This window comes from Bubalus bubalis, chromosome 13, assembly GCF_019923935.1.
Source record: "Bubalus bubalis isolate 160015118507 breed Murrah chromosome 13, NDDB_SH_1, whole genome shotgun sequence".
NCBI lineage: Eukaryota > Metazoa > Chordata > Mammalia > Artiodactyla > Bovidae > Bubalus > Bubalus bubalis.
Genome location: NC_059169.1, coordinates 17,338,843 through 17,360,903, shown reverse-complemented (window position 1 = coordinate 17,360,903; position 22,061 = coordinate 17,338,843). Strand labels below are relative to the sequence as shown.

At 42.0% G+C, this 22,061-nt stretch overlaps 1 protein-coding gene across 3 annotated transcripts in view; it reads left to right on the top strand.

The window, feature by feature from the left end:
* Positions 1–22,061, top strand: part of LOC102413807 (ATP-binding cassette sub-family C member 4) — a 500,000-nt gene that overhangs the window by 389,902 nt on the left and 88,037 nt on the right. For all 3 annotated transcript variants that reach the window (XM_045162446.1, XM_025263123.3, XM_045162447.1), the window contains 3 exons: positions 1,362–1,553; positions 14,662–14,756; positions 14,979–15,065. In XM_045162446.1, coding sequence (XP_045018381.1) covers positions 1,362–1,553; positions 14,662–14,756; positions 14,979–15,065 — 374 coding nt within the window. The remainder of the gene's footprint in view (positions 1–1,361; positions 1,554–14,661; positions 14,757–14,978; positions 15,066–22,061) is intronic.

The window sequence follows — 22,061 nt, the reverse complement described above, 5'->3', positions numbered from 1 at the left end:
AAATGCACACTGTGTTTTCCTTCTTTGTGTTTCACAGTGCTCAGTTGGGAATTGATTGTCAGGAATTTGGATGCCTCCGTGCAGGAAACTATCTAAGTGACAGCTGTTTGGGATGGACAGAGACAGTGGGGACTTCTTTTTGTCACAGGAGCCCCTCCAGGAAGTCTGGATGTTGTGAAGGCTCTTTCTCGAAGCTTTGAGCATTTCCTCACATGACTTGACTTGATCCGATCCGTGCACGTGTAGCGAAGGTGTAGCCATGTGCTGGAGCTCACAGATGTGAGCAAGACCCCAAGATCTCTGCCTTTCAGAGTCAACTAGGTTCTAGGGCGAGACAGATATGTAGGCAAATTATTTTAGCCCAGTGTGGTGAGCACTCTGATGGTGTGGATACACACATGCCATGTTTTGTGATGTTGAAGATTGAAAGGAAAGGTGCTCATGCACTTGGTCTGAAACAACAAAATACAGAAACCTAAATGTGGGATGTGGGCCTCCCTGGTGGCTCAGTGGTAAAAGAATCCACCTGCCAATACAGCAGACACAGGTTTGATCCCTAGTCTGGGAAGATCCCACATGCTGTGAAGCAATTAATCCTGAGCACCGTAACTGTTGGGCCTGTGCTCTAGAGGCTGGGAGCTGCATCTGCTGAGCCCATGGGCCGCAACTGCTGAAGCCTGCCTACTAGAGCCTGTGCTCTTCAATAAGAGAAGCCACCCCAATTAGAAGCCTGCATACTGCAAAGAAGACCCAGCACAACAAAAAATAAATAAAATTAAAATTGTATGGCAGAAAACAATACATCATAAAAAATAAAGAACTCAAAATAAATAAATAAAATTATTTTTTAAAAATCAGTGTGGGATTGTACACATGAAAGTGTGCTCATTTCCTCTATAATGGACTTTTGCTTTTCAGATAAACTCACTTTAGAGTTCTTTCCATTAGTCATCTTTGAATACAGTATTCACACATAACTTTTTAAGAACAAGTGTTTGTCAAGTAAAGGATAGCCAGATGCAGAAGCAACTGCATTAAGCATCAGATACATGAAATACACATCTTGCTCTGCTGCTCTGCTAGAGAAGGATGTTAACATTCTTAATTAGTTTTTGCTGAGTAGAGCTTCATTTGGGGGATACTTGGGCAGAGTAAATTGTTTATACTATTAATATTCCCTATCAGTCATTGTTTTCTTTGACCATTAGTGTTATTTTCAGTTTTTCATGTCCCAACTGCCAGAGCTGTCATTTATCTCATTCTAATATCCTTGATCAAGCACCAGGGTGGGGACTGTGTTACAGGGCGTGTTCTGTCCTGACTGCACCCTGTTCACCTGTGTGTGTTCCCGTCTGTTGCAGTCATCACTGTTAAGCGCTGTGCTGGGGGAGCTGCCCCCGAGCCAGGGGAAGGTCAGCGTGCACGGGAGGATCGCGTATGTTTCTCAGCAGCCCTGGGTATTCTCAGGAACTGTGAGGAGTAACATTTTATTTGGGAAGAAATATGAAAAAGAGCGATATGAAGAAGTAATTAGGGCTTGTGCTTTAGAAGAGGTAAGTAATGACTTTTGAGCTGCATATACTCAAATTTCAAATAATGATAGTGTTGGTTTAAATTTCAAGGTTTGTTTAAAATCTTTTATTTTTAACAAATGGAAAGATTTTTGAATGATGCTTAATATTATAAGCTGATCTTATGAGTAAATAAGCAGGCATATGTCTATATGCTGCTGTTTTAATCCTTATGGAATAATGATACAGAATACCTTTTCTGGAGGGGAAGGTTGTTTCATTCTGTTAAATTTAACTTTAACTTTTTAAATGGAAAGTTACAAAAATTTGCAAAATTAGAAAACATAGTGTAATGAACTTTCAGGTACCCACTCCCAGCTTCAGCCAGAATCAGCTGGTGGCCAGTCTTGCTACATCTCTACCCCTGCCCCCTGCCAGCCCCACCCCCACCCCAGATTATTCTGGAGCAGATTCTAGACCTCAGATTAGTTTATTTGGAAACATTTCATCCCACACTTCCACACTTGGGCACCTTCTCTGCATGACTCCAAGAGCATCATGTACATTGTGCTCTAGGAGTGACATATGTGTGTGTTAAGTCACTTTAGTCGTGTCCAACTCTTTGTGACCCCATGGACTGCAGCCCACCAGGCTCCTCTGTCCATGAGATTCTTCAGGCAAAGATACTGGAGTTGGTTGCCATGCCCTCTTCCAGGGGACTTTCCCGACCCAGATATTGAACTCACGTCTCTGTGTCTCCTGCATTGTCAGGTGGATTCTTTACCATTAGTGCTACCTGGGAAGCCGAGTCTATGTTTACATGTTGTTGATGAACTCACTGAGAAATCTCCTTCACCACTGTTTGAACCCACATAAGGTCTGCCCCCTGCACTTGGCTGATGCCTCTTGGGTCCCTTTGAGTCTGTGGGTTTCTCTTACCACTTCATTTTTGACTTGTAAGTTATTATTTAAGGAAAGCAGAATGCTTTGAAATTTCTTTTTAATAATGTGTCATTTCACCAAGGGGGAGATTATTTTCAGAAATGGCATTGAGTTTCACAGAAAGTGGCAAGGTGAAAGGCTTAACTGTGAATTGGAATTTAAGTGAAATTAGTGAATAAATTATAAGAACTAAACTTAACTGATAGGAAAATACAGTTTGGCAAAAAGAAAGGGAAGAAAAGGAAAATAACATTAAATACTATTTTACTCTCTTGGGTTATAAAAACCAGTGAAAAATAGTATTAAAGGGCTCCCCCTACCCCCACCCCCAGGGTCTGTTCAGTGCAGTCTGGATATCCCACTATTCTTTTGTACTGTGAGGAAAAGACAGGGACGGACTTTCAAAGGTGTGGTATTGAAGGCTCCAAACCACTTTCTGAGGAGATAGTAATTCCCCTTGAACAATGGCTTGAGCGTCATAAATTGTATCAGGCAGCATTTTATGATGATGTGGACAAAACAGAAAGTGAAAGTTTTGTCATTCAGTCATGTTTGACTCTTTGCAACCCCACAGACTGTAGCCCACCAGGCTCCTCTGCCCATAGGTTTCTCCAGGCAAGAATACTGGAATTGGTTGCCATTCCCTTCTCCAGAGCATCTTCCCAACCCAAGGATCAAACCTGGGTCTTTTCATTGCAGGCGGATTCTTTACCATTTGAGACACCAGGAGTCCACGTGCAAATCATTTTTCTGTGTCCCACATGTGTACATGCGCACACATAAAGAGGTTTCTGAGTTATTCATTCTTTATGACTATCTTCGATGTTCCCATCCTCATTTTGGAATTAGTAAAACTGAGGCTTGAAGTGATGAGACACCTTATCTCTACATTTACAGCTCAAGTTCAGATCCCAGGGCCAATGCTCTGCTGAAGCCTCATGGGGTGATTGGACCAGTAACATGGACAGTGTTCTGGGGCTTTACCCACCCTAGGGCATGTGTGCAACATAGACTCTGGTGGGAAGGGGCCCTAGAGGACTGGACTGCACAGCAACTCTTCTGTATGTGATATGACATTTATAAGCATGGACTGCTCTCCTGTTCTCTGCATGGTCAGAACATAGAGTCGAGGCCCCTTATGCCCATTCCTTCCTTGGCAGGAAAGAGTCCCAGTGCAAAGAAGTAGCAGAGAGCCAAGTCCTGGCCCCAATGTTGTCACTTGCCTGCTATCTCTTTGGACACTTCCTGTTACCTTTCTGTGCCTCTGACGTTTCTGCAGTAAAACGAGGACATTGGGTCAAAGGATTAGGAGCTAGCTCTGAAATGTCATCTGTGACTAATTAGCAAGAGATCAAGCAAGGTCTTTATGACACCTAAGAACCACTTAGTAAGTTATGAGAGCATCTGCTTATCTCCTTTTAGATTCCAGGTATCAGTGGATGGACATAAGGCAGGCACAGGAAATAGTGCCATCCTGGAGTTAGTCTGACCTGTAGATACAGTGATGTCATGTGTGGTAGAAAAGGCTTGGCCTTTGGAGAAAAACAGTCCTGGGTTGTAAATCCAGGTGTTTGTCTCAGTTTCCTTTCTTATTAAATAGGGTAGGGGTGCAGTTACTGTAGGCCATGCCTGTGAAATGCAAACAAGCCAGGGTTTCAGTAAATGGTGGCTGTTGTTATTGTTCTAACCTTTTTCTCTCCATCCATGCATCCATCCATATAATTATAATAAAGATTTCTCCTTACTGTTCTCCCTGCCCCCACCTACCCCAAATCCTGGAGGAAAAAACAGAAAAAAGCAATATTTTTTATATTACATATGTTAACAACTAGATGTGTTAAACTAGATCTAATTGAAGTAATTGTTTAAGGTCATTGAGCTGAAAACTTTTCTGTAACAAAATAGGGAGGCGTGAAGTAATGACCTTGGCATCATCAATTCAGGCTGAAGACATCAACTCCAAGGTCCAAGAGTCAAAAGGCTCAGGGGTTGAGTCTCAGTTTCTCTGTTGCAAGGTGTGTGGTTTTTGGCTGATTAATCCTTACAAAGTTGTTTTCTTTATCTGTGAAATGGAGACAATAATACTATCAACCTCATGAGGTTGTTTTGAGGATGAAATATGGTTGTAATTTTAAAACACCTGATTCAGCTGTGAAGCCGTCTGGACCTGGGCTTTTGTTTGCTGGAAGATTTTTGATTACAGTTTCAATTTCCGTGCTTGTGATGGGTCTGTTAAGATTTTCTATTTCTTCCTGATCGAGTTTTGGAAAGTTGTACTTTTCTAAGAATTTGTCCATTTCTTCCACGTTGTCCATTTTATTGGCATATAATTGTTGATAGTAGTCTCTTATGATCCTTTGTATTTCTGTGTTGTCTGTTGTGATCTCTCCATTTTCATTTCTAATTTTATTGATTTGATTTTTCTCCCTTTGTTTCTTGATGAGTCTGGCTAATGGTTTGTCAATTTTATTTATCCTTTCAAAGAACCAGCTTTTGGTTTTGTTGATTTTTGCTATGGTCTCTTTTGTTTCTTTTGCATTTATTTCTGCTCTAATTTTTAAGATTTCTTTCCTTCTACTAACCCTGGGGTTCTTCATTTCTTCCTTTTCTAGTTGCTTTAGGTGTAGAGTTAGGTTGTTTATTTGACTTTTTTCTTGTTTCTTGAGGTGTGCCTGTATTGCTATGAACTTTCCCCTTAGGACTGCTTTTACCGTGTCCCACAGGTTTTGGGTTGTTGTGTTTTCATTTTCATTCGTTTCTATGCAAATTTTGATTTCTTTTTTGATTTCTTCTGTGATTTGTTGGTTATTCAGCAGCGTGTTGTTCAGCCTCCATATGTTGGATTTTTTAATAGTTTTTCTCCTGTAATTGAGATCTAATCTTACTGCATTGTGGTCAGAAAAGATGCTTGGAATGATTTCTATTTTTTTGAATTTACCAAGGCTAGCTTTATGGCCCAGGATGTGATCTATCCTGGAGAAGGTTCCATGTGCACTTGAGAAGAAGGTGAAATTCATTGTTTTGGGATGAAATGTCCTATAGATATCAATTAGGTCTAACTGGTCTATTGTATCCTTTAAAGTTTGTGTTTCCTTGTTAATTTTCTGTTTAGTTGATCTATCCATAGGTGTGAGTGGGGTATTAAAGTCTCCCACTATTATTGTGTTATTGTTAATTTCTTCTTTCATACTTGTTAGCATTTGTCTTACATACTGCGGTGCTCCCGTGTTGGGTGCATATATATTTATAATTGTTATATCTTCTTCTTGGATTGATCCTTTGATCATTATGTAGTGACCATCTTTGTCTCTTTTCACAGTCTTTGTTTTAAAGTCTATTTTATCTGATATGAGTATTGCTACTCCTGCTTTCTTTTGGTCCCTATTCGCATGGAAAATCTTTTTCCAGCCCTTCACTTTCAGTCTGTATGTGTCCCCTGTTTTGAGGTGGGTCTCTTGTAGACAACATATGCAGGGGTCTTGTTTTTGTATCCATTCAGCCAGTCTTTGTCTTTTGGTTGGGGCATTCAACCCATTTATGGCATTGAAACATGTAAATATCATGTATGAAATGAGTTGCCAGTCCAGGTTCGATGCACGATACTGGATGCTTGGGGCTGGTGCACTGGGACGACCCAGAGGGATGGAATGGGGAGGGAGGAGGGAGGAGGGTTCAGGATGGGGAACACATGTATACCTGTGGCAGATTCATTTTGATATTTGGCAAATCTAATACAGTTATGTAAAGTTTAAAAATAAAATAAAATTAAAAAAAAAAAAAATAAATAAATAAATAAAAAAATAAAACACCTGATTGCCATGGACATAACAAGTACTCTGTAAGTATTAGAATAATTTTGAAAATAAATTAATACTTAATTATAAACTCAGCCAGGTTTGGGTAAAATTACATCTGTAAAATGTGATATGTAAGAAAGAAGGTATCTGAGTATTTAACTTCCTTTATTTGAGTTGATATTTCTATAGGTGCATTACAGGTGTGTTAGTTGCTCAATTGTATCCAACTCTTTGTGACCCCATGGACTGTAGACTGCCAGGCTCCTCTGTCCATGGAATTTTCCAGGCAAGAATACTGGAGTGGGTTGCCATTCCCTTCTCTAGGGGATCTTCCTGACCCAGAGATCAAACCCAGGTCTCCAGTACATTATATAAATCAACAATAACAATATCCTGTTACCATAACATAAGCAATATAGTATGAAACATTTGCCTGCATGTTATATTTAACCATTTGAAGGCTTTTGAAAACTTTTAGTCAATGCATATTTAAAGCTATCAAATTTTGATAAATTCAAGTTTAATATTTTTCCACTTACTTGGATATTTTCTTTTCAGATTGCTTTGACAGTCATAGGATAATAAACTCATTGATCCTTTTGGGTCTAGATATAGAGACCTTCAAGACTTGAGTTACTTTAGTGTTGTCTTCATTTCAAATATACTCTTCTGTCACCACCTGGGCAGCCTTATATGAAAGAGTAGAAGGCTATGAACTGACATGAGCTGGTTCAGATTCCTGCTCTTCTGTTTAACAGCTGACTGTCCTCAGGCCAATGATGTGACCTCACTTAGTCTCAATTTCCTCATCTGTGAAATGGGGCCAGTACTTACTGTGCAGCTCGTTGTGAGAATTAGAGATAATCAGTGTCAGGGTCCAACACAGAGCTTGGTGCACAGATCTTACCCCCCAGGAGCTGAGAGAAGCTGTGTGCACGTATACAAATGATGGAGCATAGTAAGACGGGTCCTTCAAGAGAAATGAGAGATGTAAACAGGGCCTTAGGAACCCAGAAGGAAGAGATGAGTCCAGGATGGTTCCATGGGAGAGTGTGTGTGGACTGAGCCTGGAAGGATGGACTGAGCCTGGAAGGATGGGCAGGATATTGACAAGCTGTGAGAGGAGGGGAAATTCCAAATGGAAGAAAAACGGTGAAGAAAGGCAGGTCCTCTTGTTGTTTGACTCTGGACTCCAGCCCTCCTCTGCCAGAGCTTCATGTGTAGCCAGCATTAATCATTTCAGCAGTTTGCTCTGTAGTGTTTCTAGTGTTGAGTTTCCTCCATTACTGAAGAGCCCTGGATGTACTTCTAGATGGATGGCAGCAAGCCAGCATCAGCATTTCCTAGTTTACCCCTAGTTTGTGAGTCTGTCATTCAGTGAAAATTGGTTAAATTTAACTTAGAGGTAACCAACATGAATAAGAACACCTCCTGTCAGTGGGAGGAGCTGTAATATATGCTCAACTCAGGCTTTTCTCCTTTAGTCAGAAAACCATAGATGAGAAATCAGTTTGACTTGATTTTACTTCAAATACTCCAAGATATTTTTCCCATTGGTGACATATTCATAAATAATTTTCAGAGTCAACAACACACTTGAAGTATTACTACCAGACTTTGGGCTAGTTTCTTAAGAATGTGGTTAAGATTGCTGTGTTACAACATGGTGCTATTTTAAGAAGAAAACCATTTGAACAACGTAAAACCAAAGCATAAAAACTAAGTGGAACAGTTTGCAAGGACTGTCAACAGTGAAAGAGACACCAAGTGACTCTCTGTGTGTTTGTGTGTGTGTGCACACTCACATGAGGCTGAGAACAGAGCTCATTTTTTGTTTGTTTGTTTTTTTAATGAAAACCAGGAGCAAGAGATGGTACTAATTTCTAAGCCAAGGAAAGAAAGAAGGTAAAGTAATTATAAATAATCACAACAGAGTAATTGCTGCCTTTCATTGAAAGCACCCCATTAAGCTTTGAGTGAGCTAGAAACCTGCATGTGCCTGTGTGTCTGTGGATGTCATGGAGAGTTATGTTTATTGTGTCATGTGTTATGCATGTTGCGATTCAACACTGTGAACAGGGTCCCACTGTTGGCTTGATGAGAAAATAGGAATCAGCCACCAATAACAAGTTATGATTAATTCATATCCTTTTCCCATTTATGGAGGGTGTTCACACACTTCTTTAGATTCTCACAGCATTCTTGAATTTAGTGATTCTGGTTTTTGCTGCACATTCTGTAGAACAGGAAAATGAGACTTCAGTTCAGTTCAGTTCAGTTCAGTCGCTCAGTCGTGTCTGACTCTTTGCGACCCCATGAATCGCAGCATGCCAGGCCTCCCTGTCCATCACCAACTCCCGGAGTTCACTCAGACTCATGTCCATCGAGTCAGTGATGCCATCCAGCCATCTCATCCTCTGTCGTCCCCTTCTCTTCCTGCCCTCAATCCCTCCCAGCATCAGAGTCTTTTTTTTTTTTTTAAACTTTAAAATATTGTATTGGTTTTGCCAAATATCGAAATGAATCCACCACAGGTATACATGTGTTCCCCATCCTGAACCCTCCTCCCTCCTCCCTCCCCATACCATCCCTCTGGGTCGTCCCAGTGCACCAGCCCCAAGCATCCAGTATCATGCATCAAACCTGGACTGGCCACTCGTTTCATACATGATATTATACATGTTTCAATGCCATACTCCCAAATCTTCCCACCCTCTACCTCTCCCCCAGAGTCCATAAGACTGTTCTATACATCAGTGTCTCTTTTGCTGTCTCGTATACAGGGTTATTGTTACCATCTTTCTAAATTCCATATATATGCATTAGCATACTGTATTGGTGTTTTTCTTTCTGGCTTACTTCACTCTGTATAATAGGCTCCAGTTTCACCACTATGAGGTACCATTTCACGCCAGTCAGAGTCTTTTCCAATGAGTCAACTCTTCGCATGAGGTGGCCAAAGTACTGGAGTTTCAGCTTTAGCATCATTCCTCCCAAAGAAATCCCAGGGCTGATCTCCTTCAGAATGGACTCTTTGGATCTCCTTGGAGTCCATGGGACTCTCAAGAGTCTTCTCCAACACCATAGTTCAAAAGCATCAATTCTTCGGCACTCAGCTTTCTTCACAGTCCAACTCTCACATCCATACATTACCACTGGAAAAACCATAGCCTTGACTAGACGGACCTTTGTTGGCAAAGTAATGTCTCTGCTTTTGAATAAGCTATCTAGGTTGGTCATAACTTTCCTTCCAAGGAGTAAGCGTCTTTTAATTTCATGGCTGCAGTCACCATCTGCAGTGATTTTGGAGCCCCCCAAAATAAAGTCTGACACTGTTTCCACTGTTTCCTCATCTATTTCCCATGAAATGATGGGACTAATGGGATCATGGGATGCCATGATCTTTGTTTTCTGAATGGTGAGCTTTACGCCAACTTTTTCACTCTCCACTTTCACTTTCATCAAGAGGCTTTTTAGTTCCTCTTCACTTTCTGCCATAAGGGTGATGTCATCTGCATATCTGAGGTTATTGATATTTCTCCCGGAAATCTTGATTCCAGCTTGTGCTTCTTCCAGTCCAGCATTTCTCATGATGTACTCTGCATATAAGTTAAATAAGCAGGGTGACAATATACAGCCTTGACGTACTCCTTTTCCTATTTGGAACCAGTCTGTTGTTCCATGTCCAGTTCTAACTGTTGCTTCCTGACCTCTATACAGATTTCTCAAGAGGCAGGTCAGGTGGTCTGGTATTCCCATCTCTTTCAGAATTTTCCACAGTTTATTGTGATCCACACAGTCAAAGGCTTTGGCATAGTCAATAAAGCAGAATTAGATGTTTTTCTGGAACGCTCTTGCTTTTTCTATGATCCAGCAGATCTGGTTGCTCTGCCTTTTCTAAAACCAGCTTAAACATTAGGAAGTTCATGGTTCATGTATTGCTGAAGCCTAGCTTGGAGAATTTTGAGCATTACTTTACTAGCATGTGAGATGAGTGCAATTGTGCAGTAGTTTGAGCATTCTTTGGCATTGCCTTTCTTTGGGATTGGAATGAAAACTCACCTTTTCCAGTCCTGTGGCCACTGCTGAGTTTTCCAAACTTGCTGGCATATTGAGTGTGGCACTTTCACAGCATCATCTTTCAGGATTTGAAATAGCTCCATTGAAAATCTATCACCTCTACTAGCTTTGTTTGTAGTGATGCTTTCTAAGGCCCACTTGACTTCACATTCCGGGATGTCTGGCTCTAGGTGAGTGACCACACCATTGTGATTATCTGGGTTGTGAAGATCTTTTTTGTACAGTTCTTCTGTGTATTCTTGCCACCTCCTCTTAATATCTTCTGCTCTGTTAAGTCCATACCATTTCTGTCCTTTATTGTTCCCATCTTTGCATGAAATGTTCCCTTGGTATCTCTAATTTTCTTGAAGAGATCTCTAGTCTTTCCCATCCTGTTGTTTTCCTCTATTTCTTTGCATTGATTGCTCAGGAGGCTTTCTTATCTCTTCTTGCTATTCTTTGGAACTCTGCATTCAGATGCTTATATCTTTCCTTTTCTCCTTTGCTTTTCACTTCTCTTCTTTTCACAGCTATTTGTAAGGCCTCCCCAGACAGCCATTTTGCTTTTTTGCATTTCTTTTCCATGGGGATGGTCTTGATCCCTGTCTCCTGTACAATGTCACGAACCTCATTCCATACCTCATCAGGCACTCTATCTATCATATGTAGGCCCTTAAATCGATTTCTCACTTCCACTGTATAATCATAAGGGATTTGATTTAGGTCATGCCTGAATGGTCTAGTGTTTTTCCTTACTATCTTCATGATCTGAGCCACAGTCAGCTCCTGGTCTTGTTTTTGTTGACTGTATAGAGCTTCTCCATCTTTGGCTGCAAAGAACATAATCAATCTGATTTTGGTGTTGATCATCTGGTGATGTCCATGTATAGAGTCTTCTCTTGTGTTGTTGGGAGAGGGTGATTGCTATGACCAGTGTATTTTCTTGGCAAAACTCTATTAGTCTTTGCCCTGCTTCATTCCGTATTCCAAGGCCAAATTTGTCTGTTACTCCAGGTGTTTCTTGACTTCCTAATTTTGCATTCCAGTCCCCTGTAATGAAAAGGACATCTTTTAGGGGTGTTAGTTCTAAAAGGTCTTGTAGGTCTTCATAGAACCGTTCAACTTCAGCTTCTTCAGCATTACTGGTTGGGGCATAGACTTGGATTACTGCAGTTTGCTGGAGCAGCTGTGAAGAGATACCCCATGCCCAAGGTAAGAGAGGTGTTGCAAGAGGTGTTGCAAGTAGGGCATCAGAGGGCAGACACACTGAAACTGTACTCACAGAAAACTAGTCAATCTAGTTTTGTGTTGCAAAGAGGGCATCAAGAGGGCATCAGAGGGCAGACACACTGAAACTGTACTCACAGAAAACTAGTCAATCTAATCACACTAGAACCACAGCCTTGTCTAACTCAATGAAACTAAGCCATGCCTGTGGGGCAACCCAAGACAGGCGGGTCATGGTGGAGAGATCTGACAGAATGTGGTCCACTGGAGAAGGGAATGGCAAACCACTTCAGTATTCTTGCCTTGAGAACCCCATGAATAGTATGAAAAGGCAAAATGATAGGATACTGAAAGAGAAACTCCCCAGGTCAGTAGGTGCACAATATGCTACTGGAGATGAGTGGACAAATAACTCCAGAAAGAATGAAGGGATGGAGCCAAAGCAAAAACAATACCCAGCTGAGGATGTGACTGGTGATAGAAGCAAAGTCTGATGCTGTAAAAAGCAATATTGCATAGGAACCTGGAGTGTCAGGTCCATGAATCAAGGCAAATTGGAAGTGGTCAAACAAGAGATGGCAAGAGTGAATGTCGACATTCTAGGAATCAGCAAACTCAAATGGACTGGAATGGATGAATTTAACTCAGATGACCATTATATCTACTATTGTGGACAGGAATCCCTCAAGAGAAATGGAGTAGCCATCATGGTCAACAAAAGATTCCGAAATGCAGTACTTGGATGGAATCTCAAAAACGACAGAATGATCTCTGTTCATTTCCAAATGAGACTTAGGGAGAGCAAAGGACTTGTTTATCATGGAGGAACCGGTCTGCTACTTGCTTTCTCCCCAGGTTTGTTAAAGTACAGGCAGAGAAGTGAGGGCTTCATCTGCAGAGAGGTACTGCTGTGCATCCTAGGTTGATGCCTGAGGGGTTTAGTGGATAAACTTCTAACAAACTCTGTTTGTCTATGATGGAATGTGCCAAGTGATAATTACAGAGATCAGGCCTGGGATTTCTTTGGAAGGAATGATGCTAAAGCTGAAACTCCAGTACTTTGGCTACCTCATACGAAGAGTTGACTCATTGGAAAAGACTCTGATGCTTGGAGGGATTGGGAGCAGGAGGAGAAGGGGACAACAGAGGATGAGATGGCTGGATGGCATCACCGACTTGATGGACGTGAGTCTGAGTGAACTCTGGGAGTTGGTGATGGACAGGGAGGCCTGGTGTGCTAAAATTCATGAGGTCGCAAAGAGTCAGACACAACTGAGCAACTGAACTGAACTCAACTGAAGATTTCTAATATAATGCTGCATAACTTAGGCCTGATTTTTATCTTGTCATTTTGGGAATGTTCTTGTCATCTATTCTTTTTTTTCCCCCGGTACCCTGGGGAAAATAGACTGATTTATTTATTTACTCCTTAAATAATATTCAAAGGTAACTTTTGATTGTTTCCCAGATCCTCAAGTTACAACTTCATTTCCTTTTTAGCTTTGAGTTTTTCCTGCTTCTATAGACAAGCATTTACTTAGTCCAGCTGATATGCTAGGTGTCCCTTGAGTACACTGTTTCTTTCCTTTTGGTTTTTCCTATCCAGCCTGCTCTTTATACTCTCCTTCTTGAGCAGACCTTGTTTGTCACTCTGTCACTTGCCTTAAGTATCACTGTGAAGACATGGGCCAGGTGTTATCCCTTCTCTGAAAGTCGAATGCTGAGGCTGAGATCAGCAAAATGTCCAGTTTAAGACACACTCATTTCTTGATAAAATAAGTTCTATGCCTTTACCATGGGCTGCTGGCTCTCACACCTGTGTCTCTAGCACAGACCTTCACACTTGCATGTCCAGCTGCACCATGACATCACCAACAGGTCATCTCAGCTTGTCCACAAGCGAAGTCTCCTAAACCTGCATCCATCATTTTCCCCAACTCAGTAAATGGAGACCCTGTCCTTCCCCTTCCTCATGTACCAGACACCGCAGTCCTCTTCTCTTATACCCACACCCATCCCTTCAACAGTTCTTATCAGTTCCACCTTTAACATGTGTCTGGAGTGTGACACCTCTCTCCATTACTGCTGCTCTCACTCTGGTCCTGACCATGGTCGTCTCTCACCTAGATTCTTCCAGTAGCTTCCTCACTTGTATCCACCCTCACCCATCCCCCCTGACTGTTTTCCATAAAGCACAGGTGTGACTCCTTAAAAACTTCAGACCAGATCTGTCACCCACCTCCACCTTTTATTGACGTGACCCCAGGCTCCTCCTGCTCTGTCTCTGCCCACACCCCCCTCATTCTTAATCAATTCCTGCTCTCCTGGCCTCCTTGCTTGTCCTGAACACCTTAGGCATCTTCCCTGTGGCCCCTGCGCTCACCCCTCCCTCTGTGAGGAGCAGCCTCTCCAGGTCTGCCTGAGCTCCCCTCCAGATCTGCTCACACCCCTCTCAACAGAGCCCTCCACCCACAGTGTGGACTCTCTTTCCTCCTTCACTCTCCATCCCCCTGAGCAGCTTCCTTTCCCTTCTTGTCCTCAGTACTTGTGCTCAGGTTAATTTTCCATACTGTCCATCTTCCATCATGGAAAGAAACCCTAGGTGCTTTGTTTCCTCAAAACTGAACTCACTGTGCCCACAGCAATGCCTGTCATACAGTAAGTCCTAAATAAATATTTGTTAAAATGGTCCAGTGCTTAGCTGCTGTGAAAAATGACAGGATGAAAACAAATAAAACACAGAGGTTTTGTTTAATATTCATGGTTACAGTTTAGTCACTATGATATATACCCACTGCTGTGACTTCCCAGGTGACTTGGTGATAAAGAATTCTCCTGCCAGTGCTGGAGATGCAAGAGACACAGATTCAGCCCCTGGGTTGGAAAGATCTCCTGCAGAAGGAAATGGCAACCCACTCTGGTATTCTTGCCCAGAAAATCCCATGGACAGAGGAGCCTGACTGGTTACAGTCCATGGGGCAGAAAAGAGTCAGATATGACTTAGCAACTGAGCATGAATGTATGTTGATTAAATACTTGTATGAAGAACTAATGCTAAAAGTTTAAGATGGTAGTAGAACACATTTTAAATCTTTTACTTTTACCCCTTTTCTATCTCCATATAGGATTTACAGTCTTTTGAGGATAGAGATCTAACTGAGATAGGAGACAGAGGAACCACACTGAGTGGAGGGCAGAAAGCCCGAATCAACCTTGCAAGGTAAATGGGGTTTAAGTTGCCATCCTGCCCCTCCTTCTCTGTGGCTCCTAGTGAACGTGAGCACACAGATCCCGCTCACCAGATGGGCCTGTGTGAAGCTGGGTCTTAGTCCTTCCCTGGGCTCCTGGAATGAACCTGGAGTTGTTGGATGACATCATGATTCAGAGATGAGACCCAGGGAGTGTGAAGTGTCCTCTCCTGACGTCTCTCTATGTTTTCTAGAGCCGTGTATCAGGACGCAGACATCTACCTCCTAGACGATCCGCTCAGTGCAGTGGATGCAGAAGTCAGCAGACACTTGTTCGACCAGTGAGTTAGCTCCTGTTTTCTTTCATTTCTTCTTTCCAAGAACCCCATAGAGATCAGGGAAGAGAGCTCAGGAAATACTTGGTGCTTCAGGAGACTCAGCTTACTCTGCCCTGGTGTTCCTCTCTCCCCTTCCTTCCCGCCACAGAAGATCCATCGTAGAGAAATCTTGTATCATGATGAAGTTAGGACAGGAACATACAGAAGGTGCTTCTAGTGTATGGAGGACAGTGGGGTCTGTGCTTTAGGGAGTAAGGGATATATGGGAGATTTACCCCTGTGACCTGCAGTTGATAACAGACACTGTGGATGGACCCAGACCCCAGGAAGAAGAAAGATGATGTACACTTTTTAAATCAGAGAGTAGGACTTGGTAACCTGGTACTTGACTGCTGGTTCTTTTCCTCCATTATTTGTTAAAGGCACATTAGAAGCGAAGTTTTCGGTACTAACATAGGGCTGCCATGGAAAGACCTTGTTGGTTTATGCTTACTATTCTCAGTTTGGAAATAAAGCCTTTATTAAGTCTAGTAATAAAATCTTAATAGAATTTGAGAATGATTTATTCCACACCTGAATATTATTTCAATCATTTCACATTGCTTCATGGATGCTTACTAGAATTAATATTCAGATCCACAATGTGGGGTCAACTTGAATTTAAAAAAGGTGTCTATAATCTGGCTTGAGTCTTAACTCTCATTCCTGTTTCTGGAATTTAGAACTTGTTGTCAGTGGCTCTTGGCTGGCCACACAGTGATTAATGTAAAACAACTCTGATGCTTTTCTATGTAAAATGTGTCCTTAACACACACTGACTAAGGCCTCTTATGGAGTCTAGACTGGCTTTTTTGAAAGCTTTGTGAGCTTGTTTTTTTCCAAAACATCCTCAACATCTCCCCCATGGTTAGTTCGCTTGCTGTTGTTCACCTCTTTAAAGCCAATAAGCCTTCCAGCTGCACTTATCAATGTCCTGCTGTGTATATTGAGATCGATGCCCTTACAGATGCCCTGCACAAAACCTCTTAGTTTACAAGGAGGAGAGTCAGCCAGGAGAGGGGAAGGACCCCCACTGGGTAGAATAAGGGAGACTAGGATGCCCAGCTCTCATTCCTGCCTCTGAGGAACCTGTCTCTATGTGGAGTTTGTTAAGAGGGATGCCTGGGAAAAGGTCAACAGAGTCAAAGTTTAGAGGGTTTTGATGCAGGATAAGAAATGCTAAATGAAAGCAGAAGTGGCAGGTGTAGGCTTTCACTGAAATTGGAAAGATTCCTGTGCCCTGGGCTCGGCGGGAAGTGCCCTGGGGGCCTGCAGGCTGGGCAGGTGTGTGGAGGCTGAGAAGAGGATCCAGTTCTTTTGCTGAAGGAAGAGTAGAAACACAGGAGTGGAGGGAGGAGGAAGCAGGGCTGTGAGGAGAACAGCAGACACGTCCTTGCCTTAGGGGGTGAGTTGTTTGCCAGAGAGAAGCTGTTTGGAAATTCTCACTCTCAGGTCCTGTGTTAGTTTGCTGGGGTTGTGTCCATCCAGGCTGCTCTTACAGGATACCAGACCCTAAGTGCCTTAGAAGTAACAGTTTATTTATCTCCGTTCTGGAGGCTGGGAAAGTCCAAGTTCAGGGTGCTGACAGATTCAGCGTCTGGTGAGGGCACGATTCCTGTGTCCTCATGTGGGGAAAGGGTGAGGGAGTTGTGTAGTCCCTTTTATAAGGACACTAATCCCATTCATGCAGGCTCCACCCTCATGACCTGGTCACCTCCCAAATGTCCCATTTCCAGGACCTTCACAGTGGGGATTAGGTTTCAGCAAATGAGTATTAAGGACACAAATGCCTAGTCTGTAGCAGGCTGTCATGGATGGAGTGTGGGAGGGTTTAAACAATGGGAATTAATTTTCTCACAGTTCTTGAGGCTGGATGCTCAGGCTTAAGGTGTCGTGGGCAGGTTCAGTTTCTTCTGAGACCTCTGTCCTTGGCTCCTGATGGAATCCTCCTTGCTGTATCCTCATATGGTCTTTCCTCTGTTCATCTGTATCCTCGAGTCTCTGTGCTTATGTCTTAGTTTCCTCTTTCTAAGGTCAGAGTGCATCAGGCCCAACCTAATTAAGGGTAATTTAATTACTTCTTTAAAGTCTGTCACCAAATTCTAAAGTATTAATGACTACCTTACTGATGGCTAATATATTATGTTAATGTGTTTAATTCTGGGGCAACATGATTGACGTACAGCAGGTCCAGAATAGCAAAGTGAAGAGACTTCAACAGAGTCAGCAGTTGTAAGAGGGAAATGTGTGAGGAACTCTGAGCTCTGGACACAAAGAGCTGGGATTCCACATCCACTGTGGGGGTTTGGCTTCCACCAAAGTCTGTGTGTAGCTTGTGCTTAGTGTTGGGGTGATGAAAGAGCTCTGCAGATGGATGATGGTAACAACTACACAACCATGTGGATGTACTTAAGACCGTTGAACCATATACCTAAAAATGGTAAACTCCATATTATATTTTACCACAATAAAAAAAGTGCAAAGTGACATTGATTGTTTCAGAACACAAGAGAGCAAGGCAACTGCCATGTGGCAGGGCCTCCAGCTCTCTGATCTTGACCTCCCTTTTCCACCCTCTCCTGATCATGACTTGGTGAATTTTCCCTTGGAGAAGTGCCTAGTGGCTTGTCATGAGTTCAGTGACAGGTGTTAGTGCTATGACAGGGATTCCTCACCCCTACCCTCCTGGCATCATGAGGATTTTCCTAGAGATTTGGATAAAAAAGCATTATTTGGGAAAATTTCAAGGCCATCAACTGATAACTTCATTGTAATGATTTGTATTACTTCAACCACAATGAAATGTTACCATGTAAAATGGAAGAAACCATTTTACAACTTTTGAGTTGGTCTATCTTGGACATGGGCTTCCTGGTGTTCAGCATTAAATAATCTGCCAGGAGACTCAGGTTCTACCCCTTGGTCGGGGTCGGGAAGATCCTGGAGGAGGGCATGCCAATCCATCCAATAGTCTTGCCTGGAGAATCTCATGGATAGAGGAGTCTAGTGGGCTACAGTCCATGCTGTTGCAAAGTCTGACATGACTGAAGTGACTAAGCATGCACACTATCTTGGACAGAGCAACCCACTAGATTTGATTAAAATCCACTTTCAGGAACTGTTGGCAGGTACTTTTATATTAAGGAGAAGAAATTTCACTTTTAAAAGCTTTAGTACCAAGTCTGAAGAGAGATTTACTCAGTCAGAAGTCTTAGGTACAAATATTGAACTCAGACATGTCAAAAGAAATAAATGAATTCTTTTGAACATAATGAGGTGTATGTGTTAACGTCCTGGTCTCTTGCTTCTGATCATAGACCCAGTGTCCAGAGTGTCCTCTTGTGAGTTTTGGATTGACATGTACACACTATTATATTTAAAATACATATTCAACAAGGACCTACTGTATTCTCTAAAGCAGGGAACGCTGCTTAATACTCTACAATAACATAAATGGAGAAAGTATTTGAAAAAGAATAGATACATGTGTAGGTATAACTGAATCACTTTGCTGTACACCTGAAGCTAACAAATTGTTAATCAACTATACTCTAATATAAAATACAAAATGTTTGTTTTAAAATACAAAGAAAAAAAATCCCAAAGTATCATTTTGGGACTTTTCTTCCTGAGTCCAAAGCATATGACCGCTTGTGGTTAGGGAGGAGTGGAGAAGGAAGCTGACATTTACTGAGCGGATTGGTGGTTTGATTTCTCAGAATGTGTGGATGAGTTGTCACTGACCTTGTTCTGAGATGAAGAAACTGAGGTTTAGTCACTTGTCCAACGTCATTAGGCTTGTGAGAGGGACTGAGCTGCAGTCTGCTGCCTCCAGACTCTCCACATGACTCACTTAGCAGGCTGAGCTCTGGTCCATGTTCCTGAGATTTGCTCTGTGAGGAGCTTAGGCTCCCCAAGTACCTGCGTGGAACCCCATCTATGATCACTGGGGCCCCAGACCTAGCTACTCACTTCCCTGGAGGAGTTGTAAACCCTGTGAGATGAGACTGGGGCTGAGTTCCTAGGGGTCTGCATTTAAAATGGAGGAGCAGATTGAGGGGTTAACAAGGTTGGGCTTCACTGGTGGCTTAGATGGTACAGAATTTGCCTGCAGTGCAGGAGACCTGGGTTAAATCCCCTAAGTAGGAAATGGCAACCTACTCCAGTATTCTTACCTGGAGACTCCCATGGACAGAGGAAGTTGGCAAGCTATAGTCCATGAGGTCATAGAGAGTCAGTCATGACTGAGTGACTAACACTTTCACTTTGAAGTGAAAGTGAGGAAAGTGACTGGGATTGTTGGGCTGCATCCTGCTGGCCTGCTAGGCCTGTGCTTGCCCAGCTAGACTGAAGAAAGAGTGAGGAGTCAACACCAGAGACACAACTGGTTTAATGACTAGGGTGAGCTTCCATATCTGAAGCAAGGACCTAACCAGCACCTCACTGTGTGCGGTGGGGAGCAGGGCAAGACATAGCAGCAGTCTGTGCTCCTAGTGGGGACATAGTTGGGGAGGGAAGATTACTAGTTTCAGGGGAATTGACATTAGATTGGCTCTTCTCTTACCATGGAAACCAGCAGAGAGCCATGCTCTTCCCTCCCCTTTAATAAGAATAGTAGAGGGTTCTGATCTAAAGCTAGAATAATCATTAGCTAGGCTCTGGGGCAAGTGTGTAGAAAGGTCAGTCATGAGTAGGTGTAGGTGAAGCAGGCACTAGGTCAAGCAGGAGATGTAAAGAAAGCAAGAGAACAGCCATCTTGGGTAGCCTGTTCATACACATGTTTTGGCTATAGAGAATTGGTGTGTCTTCTGAGCTGTTGGATGATTCCCACTGTGATTTGGATTCTGTTCTTTCATTTTTATATTTGGAAGTTGTCCAGTCCTAATGAAAAAAATATTTTTTTCCTGTGTGGGACTGGGATGTTACAAAGACTGATGGAGGCAACGTTAGATTTCTTTTTTTATCTGATACTATTTGAGAAGAAGTTTCTAGAAAATGTACTCTGGCAAAGGTTACCAAAAACCTGTCAGTTTTTTTGTTGTTAATATATGTCATCTATCATAAAGAATCACCTTGAAAGCTATCTAAGAAAAATGTACACATTTTATACAACATGAATCTTTCTCTCATTCCTACATAGTAATAAGATAGTGTTTTAGTTCAGTCAAGATTTGGAATATCGGTGTTAATTGTTTTCCATTATGAAACATGTAAATAATTGTTAAGCTGAGTTTTTTAAAGAAAAAAGTAGTTTAGCTATTGTTGCCTATTTTACTGGAATACTTTTTAGAAGTTTTTAGCAGAGCAAGATTCAAGTTTGCTGCTGATGAATTTCAGGACCTTGTGAGAATCATTGACTTGTATTAGTTTGGTGCAAATGTACTTTTGGTTTCAGACCATGAACTTGAAATCATTATAACTCGGCTCAAACACATCTTTGTTAATCAAAATTAGGGGCCACTACAATCAACATCTTGGCAGCCAAAGATGGAGAAGCTCTATACAGTCAGCAAAAACAAGGCTGAGATCTTACTGTGGATCAGATCATGAACTCCTTATTGACAAATTCAGACTTAAAATGAAGAAAGTATGGAAAACCATTAGACCATTCAGGTGTGACCTAAATCAAATTCCTTATGATTATACAGTGGAATTGGCAAATAGATTCAATGAATTAGATATGATAGAGTGCCTGAAGAACTATGGACAAAGGCTTGTAACATTGTACAGGAGGCGGTGATCAAAACCATCCCCCCAAAAAAAGTAATGCAAAAAGGCAAAATGATTGTCTGAGGTGGCCTTACAAATAGAGAAAAGAAGCGAAGTGAAAGGCAAAGGAGAAAAGGAAAGATACACCAATATGAATGCAGAGTTCCAAAGAATAGCACGGAGAGATAAGAAAGCCTTTCTCAGCGATCAGTGCAAAGAAATAGAGGAAAACAATAGAATGGGAAAGACTAGAGATCTCCTCAAAAAACTTAGAGATACCAAAGGAACATTTCATGCAAAGATGGGCACAATAAAGGACAGAAACGGTATGGACCTAACAGAAGCAGAATATATTAAGAAGAGGTGGCAAGAATACACAGAAGAACTTTGCAAAAAAGATCTTAATGACCCAGATAGCCATAGTGGTGCGATCACTCACCTAGAACCAGGCATCCTGGAGTTCGAAGTCAAATGCACCTTAGGAAGCATCACCACAAACAAAGGTAGTGGAGGTGATGGAATTACAGTTGAGTTATTTCAAATCCTAAAAGATGATGCTGTTAAAGTACTGCACTCAATATGCCAGCAAATTTGGAAAACTCAGCAGGGGCCACAGAACTGGAAAATGTCAGTTTTCATTCCAATCTCAAAGAAGGACAATGCCAAGGAATGTTCAAACTATTACACAATTGTACTCATTTCACACAGTACCAAAGTAATGCTCAAAATTCTCCAAGCTAGACTTCAACAGTACGTGAACCAAGAACTTCCAGATATTCAAGCTGGATTTAGAAAAGGCAGAGGAAACAGAGATCAAATTGCCAACATCTGTTGGATCACAAAAATAGCAAAAGAATTCTAGAAAAGCATCTACTTCTGCTTCATTGAATACACTAAAGCCTTTGACAGTGTGGATCACAATAAACTGTGGAAAATTCTTCAAGAGATGGAAATACCAGACCACCTGATCTGCCTCCTGAGAAATCTGCATGCAGGTCAGGAAGCAACAGTTACAATAGGACGCAGAATATTGGACAGGTTCAAAATTGGGAAAAGAGTTCATCAAGGCTGTATATTGTCACCCTGCTTATTTAACTTATATGCAGTGTACATCATGTGAAATGCCAGGCTGGATGAAGCAAAAGCTAGAATCAAGATTTCCAGGAGAAATATCAACAACCTCAGATATGCAGATGACACCATCCTAATAGCAGAAAGTGAAGAGGAACTAAAGAGCCTCTTGATGAAGGT